The sequence below is a fragment of the Falco peregrinus genome, chromosome 6, assembly GCF_023634155.1.
Source record: "Falco peregrinus isolate bFalPer1 chromosome 6, bFalPer1.pri, whole genome shotgun sequence".
In the NCBI taxonomy this organism is placed as follows: domain Eukaryota; kingdom Metazoa; phylum Chordata; class Aves; order Falconiformes; family Falconidae; genus Falco; species Falco peregrinus.
The window spans coordinates 57,198,935-57,220,723 of record NC_073726.1 but is presented as its reverse complement, the minus strand read 5'-3'; the positions used below and the strand labels follow the sequence as shown (position 1 = coordinate 57,220,723).

Here is a 21,789-nt window from a genome sequence, read left to right as displayed (position 1 = left end):
TTGCCTTTACCTACTGACATGTATTCTCTAATATGTGAATATTTGGTGTTCCTCTTTATCCACTGTAATTCGCAGGTTTGTAGACAACGGAGAGATGGCTGAGTCTTTCCCTTATCGAACAAAAGCGCTTTTTGCCTTTGAGGAAATTGATGGTGTAGACTTGTGCTTCTTTGGGATGCATGTACAGGAGTATGGCTCAGACTGTCCTCCACCCAATCAAAGGTGAGGAGCTGCATGAAAGTTTTTATTGTACTTTATTTTGGTACTGTCTCAGGTGAACTTTCTGAAGGTCCTATACAGACCTTCAGTGTTGCATATGTGAAGACAGTGGTGTTAGCTTCTAGAAACAAAAGTGCTTCTATAGGGAATATGTCAGTTAGAGTTGCTTCTTACTGGGGATGCTGGCTGGCAGACAGCGTTGCCTTAAGGATCGGTTGTCAGCATTCTCAAGGAAGGCATTGGATAATTTTAGAGACATGAGGCTAGGATATCAAGAGAAAGCTGTGAGTTTCCAGAGGTAAGTTAGTATCAGGTTTTGAAGGTTGCTGTTGTATTGGATGATTCAAGTGTCTAAAATAACATTAATAAACTTTTAGAACTACTTTTAAATCTGTGCTTCTCTTCATGCCTTGTTTGTTTGTTTTTTTTTTTTAGGCGAGTGTATATATCTTACCTTGACAGTGTTCATTTCTTTCGCCCTAAATGCTTGAGGACTGCTGTCTATCATGAAATACTAATTGGATATCTAGAATATGTCAAGAAACTAGGGTAAGTATTCTTTGTTTTCTTCTGTGCAGCATTTGTGCTAGGTAGTTCTTACTGTAAATGAAATTACCACATCCTATTGTGCAGAATATCATGCCTAAATATCAGCTGGTAAAGAATAACTTGGCAACAACTGTGTATGGTTGAAAAGGAGAAAAAGACGAAAAAGGATTGCAGGCTTCTCAGGAGAGGCTTATGGTTCGGGTATTTTTAGGTTTTCAAACTTACATAAAACTTACTTGAGCCTAAGTAGAAAAAGTGAGCCTTTTTAGCTGGACCATAAAATCTTGCTGGCCTTGTTGATAGCGCAGTCCTTGTGTAATGCCACTGCTTTAATCAGGTCATTACTTTGGGCTTGTGAGTAAGTTCTTACCCAAGTTTCTAAGGAGAAAGGTACGTGTATTCTGTCTGTACTGATTAACTCTGTAATAGCTGCATAAGGCCACTAAGAAATCCCTTCTAGAACGAGTAGTTAAAATTGTGAGAAACTCAAAAGTTAGAGAAAGAAGAGAGTATACTTGGGATAGCACAAAAGACAACACAGTACAGCTGGAGAAATGAGAAGGGTGGAAGTTAAAAGACCATGATTACTGAAGTGGAAAAGGCAGTGAAGTAAACAATCTGTTGTCAGAGGTATCTGATGTAGCTTGACAGTTAATCATAAAGAAATTATTAGGTACTATATTTAGAGTAGTTGCATGAGAAAAATTAGGGGAGTCAGAATGGAGGTGGGTGGTACTATCTTCAGTACCTCAGTGAGATGGCATGTTCCTTAATACTTCAAAGGCATATGTTAAGGCTTCTTTCTCCTTTTTTTTATTGTGCATTTTCTAACCTGTGAGTCTGTATAATTCCTGCATAGAACTTAGGCCTTAGTTTTACTTAATGCCATTTCCTGTGCTGCTAATGGGTAACATCAGGTTCTTGTTTTGGGAAAATAATATTGGTCATGCAGCATCATCTCTCCCTTCTCAGGCAGAAGGAATAACTGGCTGCAGTTCCTAGGGTTTGGGTAGGGTTCTGCAGAGCTGTTTCTCAACACAGCGAGGAGGGTTATTTAGCTTGAGATCTGATTATTCCTCCTACTGGAGTTCTTTTCAAAAACTAATAGAGAAGAACTGAGGATGAAGAAGTGATCTTTATGGTATTATATTCTCTGCAGCTGCTACTGTTTGGGTGTCATCTGTCTTCATAGTATTTAGATTATACACCCAAAAGCATAGGTTGACGGTGACTATTTAATCACAGAGAGAATTGTGAAACCTTTTAAAACTGATCCTCAAAGTTAAAAACCAGAGGATTTACAGTAGAAGAGTGAATTGTGTGTTTAAGTCTGTTTTTAAAACATTGCTAGATAGCAAATGACTGCATTGTCTCAAGAAAAAAGAAAGCTGGCTTTTACTAGTGAAATACCTAGCCTTCATCTTTCTCTTAGTTAATTGGGAGGTGGCAAGTGCAGGTCTGTATCAGGCTTTGATTTTTATCTAGACTGGAAAACGTGCACACTTCATATACACTATTCCACATATAGTGCTGAGTTTTAAAAAAAATAGTAAAAAGATGGTAATGCTATCGCATGAATGAAGCCAAATGAACACTAGAATTAAAATCCTGGAGAGCTGTAATTATTGTCCATGTGGTAACACCAGCCAATTTTGTGGTGGCTCCATCTCGTGGCAGAGAGGAGGTCAGGCTCTAGGGTTAATCGTCAGAGCCCGAATGTACCTTTTTGGGTGGTTTTTTTTGTGTCTTAACGATGCTAGGTATACTACTGGACATATCTGGGCATGCCCACCGAGTGAAGGAGATGACTACATCTTCCACTGCCATCCTCCTGACCAAAAGATACCCAAACCCAAGCGACTGCAAGAGTGGTACAAAAAGATGCTGGACAAGTCTGTGTCGGAGCGCATTGTCCATGATTACAAGGTTTGTTAAGTATGTGTTTGGGGGTTGGGGGTGTTGACCAGTCTTGTCTTGCTTTCTTCCTTGCCTTACACATTGTGCTTGCTTCTTGGAGTTTACTGTATTAGTGTTAAGCTAACCGAGCACTAAAGTTCAGACTTAAAATATACTCTCTTCAAAGCATGTAGCTTCTGAAATCATTCCAGCAAGAGGTTTGAAATTATTCCTTAGAAGAAACTACATTCTTGAGGAATACTGTGAGGGAGAGCAAATCACATTTCATTAATACAAAGAAAATGTATGGAATCTTTAATCTTCAAGTGATAAATAAAATTGCAGGATTAGGCTGCTGATGCACTTAGAAGTATGTAAAATTTTTGGAATTATTAGGACTTTACCAAATGTCGACAGTATAGTGATTATATTGTCCCATTTGGTAAGTATGCAGATTGAAGTCTAGCACATGGTAATGATGTACTTCTTCAGAGTGGGAATATTTGAAGTGATGTGACTAACTGTCTGTAACTGATGCAGTGTTAAACTTGCACTTTATAAAATGTGCTCTCATGAAATGAATTGAAATATTAAGCTCTCCTTTGATCTGCTGGTGCCTTTTTTCATCACTTACTGAAAAGGCTGCCTTTATTTATGTGACTTGTAATAGTGGTAACCAAATGTTTTGCTCCTTTTTCAGGATATATTTAAGCAGGCGACAGAAGATCGTCTAACAAGTGCAAAAGAGCTACCTTACTTCGAAGGGGATTTCTGGCCGAACGTTCTAGAGGAGAGCATTAAAGAACTAGAGCAAGAGGAAGAAGAACGAAAGAGAGAAGAAAACACTAGTAATGAAAGCACGGATGTAAGAATGCTTCCACTCTTTCATGATGTAATGTAAAAGTTGTGACTACATATAGCTAATTAAAAAAATGGGGGATCTAGGCACTTTGCTTAACGGGCGTTTTCACCTTTTTCTAGTTTCACTCTCATAGTTTTTCGATTTTACATTTTATAATTGACATCTGTTAAAATACCACTAAGCTATGTTCATCTGAGCAGTGGCTGTTCTTAAGGCTATAAAGCGAACTAATTACCAGAGTTAATTAGATTGAAATAGCTGCTAGTTGAATACCTTGCTGCTAAAATCCAGTTGTTACCAATGTTCATGCTGCAACCTCAGCCTATGACTTGGAAGTTTTGAAGCTTTTTCCTTAAGCTTTAGCTTTTGAATAGTGGCTCTTTTCTAACTTAGGTGTTATAGCAGCAGTCTTAGCAGAATGTTCTGAGAAAGTAACAGAGCACTATGATTTAGTAGTTTATGTAGGTTTTCTTAGTGGAAATCTTTAAGGCATAATTTGAAGCACAAATTACTGCTGAACTGTTGTTGCACTACTTAAACTACAGAAATTTCTTGCCTGGTATTTTGTGCAATTTTTTTTGAGACGGTGCAACAGCTCTGCTTTCACATTCCCCAAAGAACAACAACAAAAAAAAAGGCATGCCTCTTAATTCAACAATAAATTTGAAAATGAACAGATGTGGAATTTATGCATCTGCCTATCCTTGGATCTTCTGGGCTTTTATGCAAGAGGTGGTGAACCTAGGATAAGGTTGGTAGTTTTGATCACGTGGTAGTACTTGCTAGTTAACTCTGTTCAAATGCTGCTGCTTTGTCACTGTATTACATAACAGATTTTTGTTGGTGTTTAGAATTAATTTTTTTCCTAAAAGACCTTTAGATCAAAAAAGTTAGGTTTAACATTAATACTGGAATTTGTCGTTCTCCTGTGCTGCAATTTGCGATACCTCCTTTCAAGGACCTTGAATAAACGAAGTGCAAGAGTAACCTGGGAATTGGGCAACTTAACTAACTTCTTGCTTAGGAAGATATTTTTTAAACATTTATTTTCCACTTGGCCTATCTGCAAGTTCCCATCTCTAATGTACTAGAAACCAGTCATGAGGAATCACCTAGCTCTGTCTCTGAGGTTCAACACTTCACAGAAGTTGGGCCCCAAAATCCTGTGGTGGGGGAAGCTTCCAGCATATTACTGTTTAACCTTTATTATTAAAAATACTTTTAACTCTTTATTGTCCCCATGCTTCACTTCTTGAAACTGGGGCAATAATAAACTGTACTCTCAAAAGAAGTGATAGTCATGTTCACTGGAAGCTTCATCCTGACAAAGTTATTTTAAGCTTAGGGAGAATGCTTATTTAGGTAAGAATGGCTTTGATCCTTGATCATCATACGCTGTAGTGTTTTGAGGGCCCTCTGAGATGCACAGAGGAATAAATCATTCATTGCTAATTGATTTGGATTGAAATTAAGCTGACCCTTCTGTTCAACTGTTGCAGGATATGACAGGAGGAAGGTGCATACTAGAAATTGCACTGCTGATGCCTTTTGAACTCAGAAAAACAGCTTCATAGAAAAATCAGTTTAATGCAGTCTAAAAAATAAAAACAAATGTGTCACAGAGCTGTAACAAACTAAATCAAGGTGGATTAAGTCTTTCTTACCTCTGGTTAGTGCAATATCAGTTCTACTTTTCAGTTATTTTTAGTTTTGAATTGCATTGAGAAGCCATCTTTTGTGATTATCCAAGAGGTTCTTCAGTGTTCGACTGTAGCAGACAAACAGGCTTACGTAAATAATGTTTCCCTTGCGTCTCCTGAGCGTTTATGCTTTTAATATTTTTAGAACTATGTATTGCTGATACTGATATCTTCTGGAGTGATTCTAATGGAATTAATTTCATGTTTCAGGGGGCTCTGGTAAGTGTCTTCATAGTGAATTATTGTGAAGCGTGTTTTGTCCTGCAGTTGTAGAAGATGTGAAAGTAATGAAATTCTGATGTGGTATGTCTTAGATACCTGACATAAAATGCCTTTAAAATTAATAGGTGAGCAAGGGAGACAGCAAAAATGCCAAAAAGAAGAACAATAAGAAGACAAGTAAGAACAAGAGCAGCTTGAGTCGTGGCAATAAGAAAAAGCCTGGCATGCCCAATGTGTCCAATGACCTCTCCCAAAAGCTGTATGCCACTATGGAGAAGCACAAGGAGGTAAGAGTGGATAGAATGAAAAATATGTATTTTACTTGAGAGGCATATGAAGCTTTGATACATCGGGGTCGTACCCTGTAAATTAAACAGGTTTGGCTAGAGAATTAAGCAGCATCCCAGACAAGTGCAAGTAAGTCTGGGTGCTCTTTGCTGCAGGGGCAGTGGGGATAAGTACAACTGTGCTCATACACAACTTCTGAACAGTCTAGGCTGTCGCAACAGCTTTACTGTTACTGTTCAGTCTGGTGTTTGTTACCTAATGCTGCCAAAGAAGGTGAACCTGCAGGGCACCCAGACATTTGAAATTTCCCAGTCCTTAAAAGCACACCACCTTGGTGGAACACCACTCAAGTGTTAGTTGATCCTCAAACTGTATGTTCTGTGTAGTGAAGTTTGGCAACTAAAACATCTTGATAAGTGCTGGCTTATTAAGTCTTTCTACTTTTCAGGTCTTCTTTGTCATCCGTCTCATTGCTGGCCCTGCAGCCAACTCCCTGCCCCCCATCGTTGAGCCTGACCCGCTCATTCCATGTGACCTGATGGATGGACGTGATGCTTTCCTAACACTTGCTAGAGACAAGCACCTGGAGTTCTCCTCACTACGAAGGGCTCAGTGGTCAACCATGTGCATGTTGGTGGAACTGCATACCCAGAGCCAAGACCGCTTTGTTTACACCTGCAATGAGTGCAAGCATCACGTGGAGACCAGATGGCACTGCACTGTTTGTGAGGTATGCTTGGTGAAGTTTTCCCTGCTTGTGTCCCCAAAACTTTGTGCTCAGTGTGCTCTTTACCTTAACTGATTTCTTAGTATTAACTGATGGAGAAAGATCTGTACAGCTTATTCTCTGGCAGTTCAGAAAGGAAGCAGAGGAAGTGTTTTCCTTAACAAGGGATTCTACTAATTTGCTGCTTGGTGTGAGTTTTGTCTTCTGCTTTCAAGCTGTGGAGAGCTGAATTAGAATTATATTTTCTGTAGTTCATTTAAGGTGCTGCTGCTTAAGCAGTTGGGAACTGTAGCAAGTGCTTGAGCTGTAATGGTAGGATCAGCTGATTTTTTTTTTTTTTTTTTTTTTTCCTGAAGAGCAATGCATCCTTTCTTCTTTCAGAGTCAGAAGTGTTGTGCTGCAATATTTCTGTAAATAGGGCTCTCCATTGGTTTACTGAATAGAGGTTTTGCTATGGTAGAAGGCAGATTCCTGTGTGTGGGTGACTCTTCCACTGCCACGTTGTCTCTCTGTAGAATCCTGCAGTTGTCTTCAGAAGTGTTTGCAATAGCAGTGTGTGTGAAGATTGAGTCCAGTGGTCTGGGTCAATGCTGTGCCCTCCAGAAGCTGGACTAATCTTGAGTCTGACTTGTAATGTAATTTTTTAGCCTGCTGGAAGTAATTGATTGTCTCAGATTCAGTTCTGAAAAGCTGTGTTTAAAATTTGATGCTCCCATTTCTTCATATATACCAGAAAATAAATTCTAGATTTCCAATGGATTAATGAATCCTGAGGACTTGGATCTTTTTCCTAAAGATCAATTATTGAGCCCAAATTAGTGTGCTGCTGCTTTCACAGAATGTAAATGCTGTTCTAATCTTCTGTCGGCACACTCTGCAGTTTAATTCACCTAAAAAGTAAAAATGCAGCTTTTGTTCGACTGCCTTCTTTGAAAATTGGTACCCCTCCTGCCACTCTTGCTCCCTTCTTTTGAAGCAGCAGCAGATGGGCAGCTGTTTGTTCTTTGCCTTTTATTTTTTGCCTCCTTTGCTATTGGGAACGAAAGGGATTTTTCTGGCCCAGCTGAATAACGTGTGATTTATTAGCTCAGAGCAAACTTGTTTTTCAAGCTATATATATTTGTGTAGATTTCAGACACGCTTACACCTACATGCTTTCCCTGTCTAGAAATTGGACTTATTCCTCCTCTAGTACCTCAACATGGCATGAAAGATTGACTTTTTTCCTGGAGCAACAATTTGCCTGGAACAGACTGGGAGTAATTTGTTGAGGTGGCATGACGTTATTTATTTGTTTTATGGAGTTTCAGGAACACTGATAACTTTTTCTTTGTTGTCCTTCCAGGATTATGACCTGTGCATCACCTGCTATAACACTAAAAACCATGACCACAAGATGGAAAAATTAGGCCTTGGTCTAGACGATGAGAGCAACAACCAGCAGACTGCAACCACTCAGAGCCCCGGTGATTCCCGCCGCCTGAGCATTCAGCGCTGTATCCAGTCTCTGGTCCATGCCTGCCAGTGTCGTAATGCCAACTGCTCACTGCCATCCTGTCAGAAGATGAAACGGGTTGTCCAACACACCAAAGGCTGCAAACGCAAAACCAACGGAGGGTGCCCCATCTGCAAGCAACTCATTGCGCTCTGCTGCTACCATGCAAAGCACTGCCAGGAGAACAAGTGCCCCGTGCCCTTCTGCCTCAACATTAAACACAAGCTCCGTCAACAACAGCTTCAGCACCGCCTGCAACAGGCGCAGATGCTCCGAAGGAGGATGGCAAGTATGCAGCGGACTGGTGTGGTGGGCCAGCAGCAAGGATTGCCCTCGCCCACACCAGCCACTCCAACAACTCCAACAGGCCAGCAGCCCCCAACACCACAAACCCCGCAACCCCAGCCTCCACCCCAGCCTGCCTCGCAGCCTCAACCTGCACCTCCCAACAGTATGCCACCCTACACCATGCCGAGAACTCAGCCCCCCAGCGCTGTGTCCCAAGGCAAGGCAGGTGGCCAGGTGACTCCTCCAACACCACCCCAGCCACCTCAACCACCGGTTCAGGGTCCTCCTCCAGCAGCAGTGGAAATGGCCATGCAGATCCAGCGGGCAGCAGAGACCCAGCGTCAGATGGCACAGGTTCAGATCTTCCAAAGGCCGATTCAGCACCAGATGCCCCAGATGCCACCTATGGGAATGAACCCTCCACAAATCGGCAGAGGTCCTGGTGGTCATATAGATCAAGGAATGGGGCCAGCAGGAATCCAGCAGCAGCCACCGTGGGTGCAGGGGGGCTTACCCCAAGCTCAGCTGCAGCCGGGAATGCAGAGGCCATCCATGATGTCAGTAGCCCAGCCAGGTCAGCCGATGAATATGGCACCTCAGCCAGGGATGGGTCAGGTACCTGGTGCTGCTCAGCCCAAGCAACCACCTCTGCCCCAGGCAGCCTTACAAAACCTGCTGCGGACTCTCAGGTCTCCCAGCTCACCCATGCAGCAGCAACAGGTGCTTAACATCCTTCACTCCAATCCTCAGCTGCTGGCCGCTTTCATCAAGCAGCGGGCTGCCAAGTACGCGGGGTCCCAGAACCCCCAGGGCATGACGGGTCAGCCTGGCATCCCTCAGGGTCAGCCAGGTCTCCAGCCACAGCAGGCCATGCAAGGGCAGCAGGGAGGGGTGCATCCCAGCCCAGCCATGCAGAACATGAACCCCATGCAAGCAGGAGTGCAGAGGCCCAGCATGCCACAGCAGCAGCCGCAGCAGCAGCCGCAGCAGGCCATGGCTGGGATGAATCCTCAGACGCAGCAGATGAATATGAATCACTCGGGGATGGCTCCCCAGTTCCGAGACCTCCTGATGAGGCGACACCAGATGATTGAACAGCAGCGCCACCAGCAGCAGCAGCAGCAGCAGGGAGCAGGACCAGCACTGGGGGCGGGGATGGCCAACCACAACCAGTTTCAGCAGCCCCAGGGCGTCGGGTATCCCCAGCAGCAGCAGCAGCGAATGCAGCATCACATGCAGCAGATGCAGCAAGGAAACATGGGACAAATAAGCCAGCTTCCACAGGCGATGAGTGCAGAGACAGGAGCCAGTTTGCAGCAGGCTTTCCAGCAGAGGCTACTTCAGCAGCAGATGGGGTCCCCAGCTCAGCCCAACCCTATGAGCCCCCAGCAGCACATGCTCCCCAATCAGGCCCAGTCCCCGCACCTACAGGGCCAGCAGCTCCCTTCATCGCTCACCAATCAAGTGCGATCTCCGCAGCCTGTACCCTCACCGCGGCCCCAGTCCCAGCCCCCCCATTCCAGCCCGTCCCCTCGGATGCAACCTCAGCCTTCTCCGCACCACGTCTCCCCGCAGACCAGCTCCCCACATCCAGGACTGGTAGCCGCCCAGGCTAACCCCATGGATCAAGGGCACTTTGCCAGCCCGGACCAGAGTGCAATGCTTTCCCAGCTTGCTAGCAATCCTGGCATGGCAGGCCTCCATGGTACAAGCGCCACGGAACTGGGGCTCAGCTCTGAGAACTCAGACTTGAATTCAAACCTTTCACAGAGTACACTAGACATACACTAGACACGTTGTAGCATTTTGGGAGCAAAAAAAAAATAAAAAAAAAAGAAAAGAAAAAAACTTATTTTCTCAAGACTTTTTGTACTGAAGACAAATTTTTTTGAATCTTTCTTAGCTAAAACAACATTTTTCCCTGGAACACATCTGAACTCTGCAGCAGTAGTTTGTGGTTTTAAAAACAAACCAACAATGAACCTGAGGGACAGTAGAGTACAAAGAATATATTTTTGTTATGGCTGGAATCACAACCAGTCCTTTTTCTTGGTTTTTTTTTCTTGTGTGCTTGGGGAGGTGGGAGGAAAAGAGTGGTCTTTTGGCTGTTCACCAAAGGATGCCCTACTCATGCCTCCAATAGGTTTATTTTTTTTTTTAAATTAATGAAAATATGTAATATTGATAGTTATTATTTACTGAGGCAGATGGTAAACATTTTCCCTATTCTGGTTTTTCTTCATGTCACTGCAAAAAAAAAAAAACCAACAAAAAAAACCAAACAAACAAAAAAACCACAGGAGAACCTTTTCCTAAAACCGGAGGACAAAAGGGGTTAATGTTGCTTTAAAAATACATTACATATATAAATATATATATATAAAAATAAATACCGATCTTTTCCTCTTTGGTGGAAATATGTCAATTCTTTGAAAAATGTAAAAATATTAAATAACTCGGTCCCCTCCTGAAGTCTACTTTTGTCCTCCAAGAATTTTCTATACAAGAGTCTGAGCTTAAAAAAACTTCAAGTATTAAAATAATTTGTACATGTAGAGAGAAGACAACATTTTTGCAAATACACAGGGGCAGCTGCCAAATGGTTGTAGTATATATATTGTGGTTTCTGTTTTCTTGAAAGAATTTTTTTTGTTATTTTTACATCTAACAAATGAAAAAACATAAAAAAGAGGGTAAGAAACAATTCCAACGGGATGATTTTAACCTGAGAAAAAGTCCCTGGGGTTTCCTCTTTATGCTTGCTTTCTCTCTCCCATGCCCCTTTCCCACCCTCTTCCACTTTCTGTAAAACTTGAAAATAGAAAGCAAAAAACCCTCAAATGTTGTAAATCATGCAATTAAAGTTGATTACTTATAAATATGAACTTTCGATCACTGTATAGACTGTTAAAAATTGATTTCTTATTACCTATTGTTAAATAAACTGTGTGAGACAGACAGCCTGTTTTTTAATGTTTCCCTTCTCTCCCACATACGTTGCTTGTTCTTAAAATGGTGGGAGTGGCAGAATACATGCTACTTCAAATGTTTGCTAGTTAGATGGAGAGCTATTTAATGTATATGACTGTTTTAAAACGCAAATCTCTAATAAGGGATGTGGAGTAATAATTACTCTTCTACATGGACACTTTTGGTACAGCTCTGCATTCGCGTTTGTTCCCGGCATGTATCTTACCAAAGAAATGAGGTCTGACCTCAACAGTTGTGCCAGTCAGCTGTACCCCACTCTGCTGATGCACTCTGGGAGCAGCTGATCTTCAAAGGACCTATTTTGCATTTTGAAATGAGAACTATTGTTTGGATATGTGATATTAAAAGATCCTATTTCACTTGGAATATATTGTACAGCTTTTGGCACGGAAGCGTGAGCACAAGGTAAGCTTGTGCAGATGTCCCCTAGACACTGCGCAGAGGGGGTGTGTGGGTGCCCCATCACCCTGTGTTGAATCTGGTGATCTGCCAGACGAAGGGGATGTGTGGTCAGTTACTGTATAGTATATTTATTTGGGGGATTTCCTGAACAGGAATGCTTCAGCTGTGGAGCACATGTGTAGTAAACCCAGTTGTGTGCTGCCTGTAGCTGCGTGCACATGGAGTTAATCCCATCGTGTAAGAATGTGTTGCGTGTTTTGTGCTGGCTTGGTACCACATGTGCGGCCAGTCCATTGAGGGCTTCCCAAGTTACAGCCTTATTCTGTGCATGTATATACGGTGCTGGCTGCCTAGGGAATAACTGGCACCAGGGCATTACACACCTGAAAGACCCAGATGTGACCAGAGCACAACATCTGCATAACACCAGCTAAGTTCTGTCAGCATATCCACAAATCCCAGACAGCCAAGGTGAGCAAGCTGCCCTCGGGAAACCAGTGGTGGAAGGTGGAGGGGGAACCTGAATGGATGGGTGCCTCAGCCAAGTGCCCAACAGAAGTAACGGTGCACTGCAATGTGAACGGATGTTAGAGGTTGTTAGGAAATGGGACAGCGAAACGCTTGGTATTTGGGTATAAACACAGGCAGGACAATGAATCTTGTATTAAAAAAAAAAAAGGGGGGGGGGGGGGGGCGGGGCGTGGTAGCAAGCCTTTAAGCCTCCCAGGAACTTTACACCATCTTGCTGAAGGAAAGCAGCCCTGTCCCTTGGTATTCTCCCTTGAGTAATCCTCATACTGATCGCCCCTGCATGGTGCAGGCCAGCTCTGCACCAAGCCTGCAACTGCCTTGTCTGCTTTAGGAGAGACTGCTGTAGACCTGCTCAGAAGGAGAGCAGAAAACAAAAAAACATGTGTTGAATGCCAGGGCAGCAGCCTAGGATGGTTTAGATTTGTGTTCTTCATGCCAATCATGGCAAACTTTCCTCTTCCTTACCCCGCCCCTTAAGCAAAGCGTAGTTCTGCTTTCAGCCAAGGGGGTATTCTTAGGATGGAGTATAAATGAAGTTCATTCTGACCACCTGGCTGGTGAAGTGTAAAGTTTGCCCACCTATCAGACTTGGGCTTCTTGTGTATCCCAGCTTAGAAAACAGTTTTCATTGCTGTGTCTGTTAGCACACAACATGTGTTTTGAATTTGTTTCAAGATTGCATGGGAGCATCTGACCCATGCTGAAGTGGGGAAGCCTTGAGACCTTCCAGAGTAGCTTTGATTCAGAGGGCTCTTCCAACAGCTCTTCCAACTTTGAATGCCAATATAGCATCTTGCTTAATGATGCCATGAAACGTTTTGTGTGACAGCACAGCTGCTCTGTCCCTCTTCGCAGATGCTGTCTTGGAGCCAAGTTCAAACATTTTATTGAGGTGGAGCAGATGATAAATGGTCTTGAATCTGCATGGGGTTTCTTTCCCCTGCATCTCTCAGCCTCTGCTTTTCCTAATTCATCTGGAGAACCAGAACCCACCAGCTGGGGAAATACTAAGGCTGACTGGGGCAGTCCTAGGACTTCAGCACAAAATTAGGATGTCATCTGTAGTGCTACCATGTGTTCTTGCCAACCAGAGTAGGTTGTTTCACTTCCCACCGATTTGTTAGACTCCTGGACCAGCAAAAAGAATTCACAGCTGAAATTTTCGTAATCCAATCAGATGTATCGTCTGGTTACAGTGACACTAATGCTTATAGTCAAATAATACACAGTTCAGTGATGTGGACTTTTCTGTCTACCCCTACCACTGCCCCCTTGAGTCCTAGGGTCAGTGACTGAAGTTGTAGGCGGGGAGAGCTTACAGCGAGTCTGTCACAGGGAAGAGTATTTATTTATGGTTTCTCCCTCAGTCTTGGGGTCAGCTGTGAAAAATGGAACACCTTGCTGTTTCCTGGTTCATTGTTCCATGTTATGTACAAATTTACAGTTTATGGAATTTTGTACGTATGTTGCATACTTGTTTGTTACTCCTAAAAATGGGTTTACCCAGCTCCTGGTTACTTTGACTTGGCCGCTGGTGAATTGCTTTTAGCCCTGGGCCTGCAGTATCATCCTGTGACTGTGTCTATACTGCTGTTTGTTTTTGGGTTTTTTTTTTTAATTCTAGCATCATAGATACAGTCACTAGTTATTACAGAAGCATAGAAGGCTGAGGTGGGCAGGTGCCTCTCAAGATCATCTAGTCCACCTGCCTGCTCAAAGCAGTTTGCGTGGGGCCCTGTCCAGATGAGTACCTCCAGGACAGAGGTGCCACAGCCGCTTTGTGTACCTCCTTCCTGCCAGGTATCTATACACATGGATAAGATCCCCTTGTCCAGGCTGCAACAGGCCCAGGTCTCACTTCTTCTCATATAGATGCTCCAGTTCCATCGTCATTTTTGTGACTCTTTGCTGGACTCTGTCTGGTATGTCTATGTCTTTCTTGTACTGGGGAGCCCAGACCTGAACACAGCATTCCAGATGTGTCTCACCAGTGCTGAGGGGAGGGATCGCCTTCCTCCACCTGCTGGCAATACTCTTCCTAATACATCTGAGGAGGCTGTTGGCTACCTTTGCCACAGGGGCACATTGTTGGCATACTGTTCAACTTGCCACCAGGAGCCCAGGCTCTGTTCTGCTAAGCTGCCTTCCAGCATGTCCTAGTGCGTGGGGTTGTTCCTCTCAGGTGCAAGACTTTACGTTTCCCTTTGTTGAATTTCACAAAGTTCCTGTCAGCCCATTCCTTTAGCCTGTTGAGGTCTGTCCAGATGGCCATACAACCCTTGGGTGTATCAGCCGCTCCTCTCAGGTTTGTACCATCTGTGAACTTCCTGAGGATGTACTCTGCCCCATCATTCAGGTCACTAACGGAGGTGATGTGAAACAGTATTGTCCCCAGTACCAGCTCCTGGAGTATGTCACTAGAGACTTGTCTCCACTGGACTTTGTGCCAGTGATCCCAACATTTCCATCCACTTTGCTCTCTGGTTACCTAGCCCAAACTTCCTCAACTTTGTGAGGAAGTTGTCAGAGAGTGTCAAAAGCCATAAGTAAATTCAAGAGAAACAACTTTCACTGTTCTGTCATTCACCAAGCCATTTGTCTTGTCACATGAGGCTGTTGGGTTGCTTAAGTGTGATTTCCCCTTCATAAATCCATGGTGACTACACCTTGCCCTTAGTGTGTTTGGAAATGGTTTCTAGGAAGATTTACTCTGTCACCTTCCCAAGGATTAATGTGAGAATGACTGGCCTGTAGTTCCTCGGGTTCTCCTCCTTTAAGACAGGAGTCTCATTCTTCCACTCCTCAGGAATTTCCCCCTGTCACTGTGATCTTTTAAAAGTAATAGAGTAGTCTTGCAACAACATCAGCCAGCTCCCTCAGCACTGGGTGTGCAACTGTCAAGTCCCATGGACCCTGACCATGTCTAGTTTGTTTAAGTGTTCTCTAACCTGATTCTGCTTCACTGAGAGTGTCTCCCTTGCTCCAGACATTCCCGCTGGCATCAGGGAGCTGGGGTTGCTGAAAGCGAAGAAATTAAGGGAAGCACCCAGATGTGGTGATTTCCCAGAAGAGTTACAAGAGCTGTCCCTAGGATGCTGTCCTCCCAGCACATCCTTGTTTTCATGCATACATGTGGGCTGGGCCCTCATCTGCCATGTATCAGCTTTTCTCCTGTCCGCATCACACTGCAACCCTTGCTTGCCAAGCTAGTCCATCACTTCCTCACTCAGTCGTCAGTTCTTCTGTCCCTCACCTGTTGTCCCTACTTTAAAGTTCTTCACCACAGGTTGGGCAGCTTTTATCCACTTAGCAAAGATGGTGTTTGTTCCCTTGGTCAGGTGGGTCCCATGTCATCATAGCAGTCCTTGATCCTTGAAGAGGGTCTCATGGTCATAAAAGCTGAATCCCTATTGACAACAACTGCACAACCAGTTGTTGACCTGCAGGCTGCATCCATTCCCCCTCGTACTCATATGAGTTCCCCATACTCATAGCTACTCATCTACAGCCAAGAAGTCATACTTGATACGCTCTGGGTCTCCCCTGGCAGCATCATCAATGCCCACATGGAAAAGCAGCAGCAGGGAGGTAATGGTGTGAGGGCTGGACAAGCCTTGGCAGCCTCTCCATAACATCCCAGATCCAAGAACCCAGCAAGCAGCACATCTCCTTAGGCAGGTTGGTAGAAGGTGGTCTCCAACCCCTGCAGCAGGGAGTCTCTCGCTACCAGCACCCACCAGTTCCCCGTGCTGCTGCTGCATGGCTCGGGCTCAGGCAGTTCAGATGTTTCACTGGACACAGCTCCCAGCCTCACATCTGCTGTGAGGGCACTGAACTGACTCTCTTGTCCTGTAAATGAGCAGGCAGAGCAGATGTCCTCCTGGTGCCACAAGTCACAAGCTTCCAGCCTTCATCATCATGAGTGTCGCTGATTTCCAACCCAATGGAGCACAGGCTCCACCTTCAGTACGGATGGGGGTTCGGGCCCTCAAAACTTTAGGGTCTCCAAGAAGATCCTGTTCTGCCACAGCCTCAGCCAAAGCAGAAAGCCTCAAACACTCCCTGCAGCACAAGACTCACAATGCCATACCCTCCCACAGGAGAGCTCAGCCTGGGTGGAGGCTCTGACATTAAAGGGAGAGCTGTTCCAGTGTCTGTGGGAGACCACGCCACTTGGCACATCACCATCATTCCTGAGCACAGGGACCCCGACCCCCTCTGCGCACCCCCACTTTGCAAACCCCTGTGTCTGTTAGCTGCTCTCTTGGGAGGTACATGAGCCGACAGTGACAGCCATTCCAGCTTCTGCTTCCTTTTCCAGTGCTGCTTCCAGTGTTTGATACACATTTAGTTCCTCTGCAAGAAGCTCCATCTCCTGTTTCCAAGAGGGTCTTTTTACAGACACCATGTCCTTGACTGTGCTGCTCCCAGCTCCAACCAAACTCAAGGACTCTGGCCCAGCCTCTCTGAAGAATCTGGGGTAGGTCCTGTGTTGAAAAACAGCAGCAGTCAGAAGAATCTGCTCCTAATGACTGGTTCTGCTCAAGTGTGTGAAGAGGCCTCCTACCCTTAAAATGAGCTTTTCTTTGAAGAACAGCCATATGCTGCCCTGGCTGGGGAATGTTTGTTTTTACAAACCCTCTTAGCAGCTGTCTGGGTACAACACAACCCTTGGGTAACTGTCATTTTGCACAAGGAGCCATTTCCTCCCTTGGCTTGTCAAAACAGATCACGTGCTGTAGATGCCAGCCAGAGACAGAGCCTAGCCCAGCCCCTGAAAGTGTGAGAGCACAATGGGCTCCATCTGCAGCGGTTTCAGCAGCATCTGTGCCTGCATCGTGGTTGAAAAGCCACTCAGCTGCTCCGTCAGCCTTGCAGGCGTGTTGTATGCATTGGCACTTGCCTGCCTGCCTTCGATCTGGCACTTCCTTTAGAAAAATGGAGAGCTGATGATTTGCTTGAGTTGCCTTAGAACAGGAGCTTGGCTGTAACTCCCCAGCAGGGATCCTGCACATAGTGGGTGTTTGAAAGGGAAACCTGTTCTGTAACTGGTGCTGTGGGTGATGGGCAATCAGCCACAGCTCCTATCTACACTCCCTGTTGTAGGGAGTGTTGTGGATTTAGGGAAGGTGGAGGAATTGCTATTGGCACCATCTCTGAAGCCCTTCATAGCTCCTGGTGAGGTTGGCACGGCTCAGACTGTTGTTTTCCCCAGGTGTGCTGGGTGGTGGCAGGCTCTGGCATATCTTGGGAGCGCAGAGCGATGTGGGATGCAATCACAAGCTCTGTCAGTGGGTCCTTTGCTTCTCCCTGTTCACTGTGGGCCCCAGGGCAACAGCAGGAATTGGAAGGCAGTGATGGTGGTATCACAAGAAAAAAGCTCTTTGCCAACCCTGCTCCTCTGGCTGGAAGGGCATAGCTTCCGCTGCCCACAAAAGTGAGGAGTCCTTCACTTAGGTTTGTTTCCTTCTTCACTTTTGCTTTTTGTTGTCTTTGTTGCCCCACACCATTGCTGTAGCCTCTCTAAAGTGGGGAAAGAATGCAGGTACAGCTACATACCCTGTGGAGGAAGTCACAGCAGCCTGCAACCCTGGGGCTGATGAAGCAAGGGCTCAGAGGTGGGGCATCCCTGGGCTGATACAGAAAGGAGCTGCAAGGCAGGGCTTGGATGTTAAATTTTGGCTGGGAAATGACACTGGTAAGTCAGGGCCCAGCCCTCTGCACTACTGCCAGGGGTAGTGGGCACAGAGTCAACCTGTGGCCTGTACAGGCTGTGGGGCAGGAGTGGGGTCTGCAAACACAGCACTGGAAGCTAGGGCCCCATTTTCTGCTCGTAGCAATCCCAGCTCCCTAAGCTGAAGGTCCTTTCAGCTTTTCCTGTGCTTTCTTGAGATAGCAGCGAGAGCAACAGCAGTGGTCAGGGAATCCTGTGTTCTTCCTGTGCAAGTGTGTTCTGCTTTTCTGGCAGCAGGTCAGTAACTTCAAGTTTCTCTAAAGAAAACCCTTGGGGTAGGTATTTTAGTCCGCCTACTGTAACCCATGCTGTTTGTCTCCCAAGACTGTGGATCATGTGCTGTGTCTTACCTGAAAAGGTATTATAGGGGCTTGTGAGGGGGTGTGGGGGAGGAAAAGGATGCCCATCCCTACTCAACTCATGCAGCCTGCTTGTTTCACGGAGCAGCACATTTTCTTTTCTGTTGTAAGAAGATCTGAAAGGTTCTTCTGGGGGAAGGAGAGCTGACAACAGGTCATCACAGAGGCACTAGCTACCCACTGTGGCGCTAGATCAGTACTGTGCTGAAGTGAGGAATTTCATTTGCTTTGATCACAGCTGCAGTGGAGATTATATCTCTGTCCAGCCAAAGATCAGGACTTGCTTTTTAAGTTGGTATCCCAAACAGCTTCCAGTCTGTGGTCTACGCTGCGTCATGCAAACCCACAGGCAAGACAAGTCTCTGTCCTTGCTTAGTGTTGCCACTGAAACCTGCAGCACATGCTGCCCAGCCCAGGTTCTGCAACCTGCAAGACAAGATGAGCTAACTCACTTGTGCTCATCTAGAGTCACTAGGAGCAACCCTGCAGCTTCAACTCTCTGTACAAGGTGGAAGACCGTGATTAAAGCAGCAGACGAGACCGATATGAATGTCCTGCAGGATCATGCTCAGGCAGCAGGACTTCATCGCTGCCTTTCTGGCAGTGGTCTGCAGATGGTGACATTGGTGTAGAACAGGGGCCCCAAAGCTGCCAGCCCAGAGATGCCTCTTCTCAAAATGACTGGGGTGGTGAGGGTGGGATGGATGCTGGGTGGGGTGGGGAGGGGAAGTGAAGCTGAATATAAATGGCTCCCCAGTGATTCAGAGTGGGTACCTATGGCACGCTTGTTCTCTTGTGTCTGTTTTGAAGGGAAATTCAGGAATGTGGTCTCTACATCCACCCTGTGATGATCAGCTGTGCCATAAAACAAGTGCTTTGTTTTAAAGCCTTTAAAGATTCTTCCTTGGATCGTGCATTGCTCTGCCATGACAGAGGCTTCTAGGCTGCTCTCTGGTACTTGTGGTATTTGTCAGGCACCTATATAGCCTTACAGAGGTTTTTAATGTGTTAATGCTGGGGCATGGGTGGGTGGGGGTGCAAGAGAGTGAGACTAATGCATTTCCCCTCCCTGTTAAACTCAGCCATTTTCTGATTACAAAAGTTCATAGCTGTTCTGGGGCATTCCAAGGCAACAAATGGTATATTCTGGTATGCTAAAACTGTTTAATACACATATAGCTCATATGAAATATGGATCTGCTTCCCCTGTGGATGAGTGGTTCAATAGCTTTCTTTTGTTTGTAGAGTTCCTTCCTACCATCTCCTTTGACCTCTAGTACTGCTCACTGCAAATGAGTTGCTGTGTGACTGTGTGGTGTTACCTTTGCCTATGGTGTATTCTTAAATAGAAAATGGTTGTGTACTGGAAATGCAGACATGCATTGTCATGGCTGTCTGGAGATGAGCTGTGGGAGGGCTGACAGTTGGGTCGGAGGTTTTTGGGGTAAACCCTGCTGATATAAATGAAGGTGGTATTTGTCTCTGTTTGGAGTCTGCACAGATGTAGGGAGCAGAAAAGTTCTTCCAAACTTGTGAGTTACATAGCCCATGGTACAAATTAATGATTGGGAAAGCTGAAATGAGAAATCTGTTGAACAAAATCTTTTATAAAGAAATAATCAGGCCAATTCTGATGGCTGACCTCAAAGTTGGTAAGTAGCCTTCACTGAGGAGCTGTCAGGTTGTGTGATGGGTAAATACAGGCGCATAAAGGAGCAGGGGAAGCATGTGGGTCAGTATTGCATTGCCGTTCTGGTTCGTGGCTGTGATGGCTCTTGCTTCTCTGAAGTATTCATTCACCTTTTCCATTGTGAACTTAAGCTATCTTACTTGGACATCTTAACATTTTAATTCCTAGATGGGAATGATGAGCAACCCTAGCCCTTATGGCCAGCCATATAGTCAGAATACTGGGCAGCAGATTGGAGCCAGTGGACTTGGGCCTCAGATGCAAAATAAAGCTGGACTGCAGAATAGCTTACCACAGTTTCCAATGGACAAGAAGCCAGTTCCTGGGGCAGGAATGCCTAACATGGTAAGCGCAATGAAAGGTGTCTCCAGAAATGTTGTAGTAAACCAAAGTGTAACAATACGCTTTGGTGTTGCTATGTTTGTTTTTGCATTATTTTAGAAGCTTAAATCGGTTAGGGGTATGACATGCAACATGTCCTACCTCTTTTCCCCCTACATGCTTGCTTTTTTTTTTTTTTTTTGGGGGGGGCGGGGGGGGGGACACCAAATTAACGTTTCTGAATATAGCTTCACATTCCACCCCACACCCCAGGAGGCCCAATCTCTTGATCTTAATAGCTCTACTGAAAACCTATTTCCAGGTAAATTCTGTACCTTTGAATTAAAAAGAGCTCAGTTCTGTGAGTTTTACTTGATTTCTTTAAGCTGAGCATGAACATTGGAAAACTAGCAAGTTGGAACTCTAGTTGGTTGTTATGAACCAATAAAGAGGCAGCCAAAACTTGCTGTTCAGAACCCTAGCTGTCAAGCTTGTATTCAGAACAGAGCATGTAACTCTTCTGTAGTTGAGCTGCTACCCAGCAGAACCTAGGAATAAAAAGTTGCTACTATCTCAGTTGTCGTTTAGAATGACAGGCTGCAAATAAGGAAGTTACAGTCATATTGGAACGTCTACAAACCCTGAGGAGACTGAGTAATTGGTGAAGTCTCCTTGTAAAATGGAAGGCTAGTACTAGTATTGAAAAGCTACAGGAGAGCTGTGGTTTAGAAATGCAGGTAGCTGAGCCCGAAAAATCTGGAGCTCTCCAGAAACATCCTCTAAAATCCTCTGTGAAGAGTCTGTTAGAAACTGAAGGCTGTTGAACTGAAGTGATGCAAGCAACACAGAGTCTCTGAAGCCCCTCTTCTGTGCTGAGTAATCCTCAAATGTCACCTGGAAGAAATATGCAAAGGAGTCTGAAGAAGTAAACAGAAGTACAGGAGTAGTACTAGATGTTGACATCAGGACAATACGTGCTGTAGAACTGAAGTTGTGCTTCATCTCTAGGAGAGACTAGGAGATGCTTGCTTTGAATGCCTACATGCAAGTTTCCTGATGGAAAAAGGTTCCCAGAACTTCCCCTTTGTTCTGCTTTTGTAGGAGCAGTCAAGTTGGGGCACCTTATGATGAAATAGAGGGAAAACCATTCACTCTAAAAGGTGCTTACTTCCATTAATGTAACTTTTGAGGCTCCAGAATGAGGAGGAGATTTGAGGTCAAAGTGCTATTAATATTTTCTGGTTGGTCTAGCACCACAAATTAACTTGTAAGCCTGTGCAAAGTTCTGCTGGTCTTTGATAAGGCAAGAGCTAGGACCAGGAGAGTGATATGGGGAGGAAATTGTGGCTAGCAAGATAATTATTGCCAGTACGGTTACTAAGGGGTATGTTTAATGAGTCATCCAGAACTACAGATAGGTGGGCTATTCCCTTAATCACAGAATGTAGTAGTTGCTTCTCTTCTTCGATTTTTGTTGTTGCTGTTTACTTGCTGAACGGATTATTCTCAAAAATA

General features: G+C 44.9%; 2 protein-coding genes across 3 annotated transcripts in view; both read left to right on the top strand.

Moving 5' to 3' along the window:
• EP300 (E1A binding protein p300) overlaps window positions 1-11,206 on the top strand; it is a 63,705-nt gene extending 52,499 nt beyond the window's left edge. For both annotated transcript variants that reach the window (XM_055807681.1, XM_055807680.1), the window contains 7 exons: window positions 76-222; window positions 655-768; window positions 2,529-2,694; window positions 3,365-3,529; window positions 5,574-5,735; window positions 6,185-6,466; window positions 7,809-11,206. In XM_055807681.1, coding sequence (XP_055663656.1) covers window positions 76-222; window positions 655-768; window positions 2,529-2,694; window positions 3,365-3,529; window positions 5,574-5,735; window positions 6,185-6,466; window positions 7,809-10,037 — 3,265 coding nt within the window. In that variant the 3' untranslated portion in view covers window positions 10,038-11,206. The remainder of the gene's footprint in view (window positions 1-75; window positions 223-654; window positions 769-2,528; window positions 2,695-3,364; window positions 3,530-5,573; window positions 5,736-6,184; window positions 6,467-7,808) is intronic.
• Window positions 11,207-20,112: 8,906 nt separating this feature from the next.
• L3MBTL2 (L3MBTL histone methyl-lysine binding protein 2) overlaps window positions 20,113-21,789 on the top strand; it is a 28,459-nt gene continuing 26,782 nt past the window's right edge. The window contains exon 1 of the mRNA XM_013299129.3: window positions 20,113-20,298. The gene's annotated coding sequence lies outside the window, so the exon portion shown is untranslated. The remainder of the gene's footprint in view (window positions 20,299-21,789) is intronic.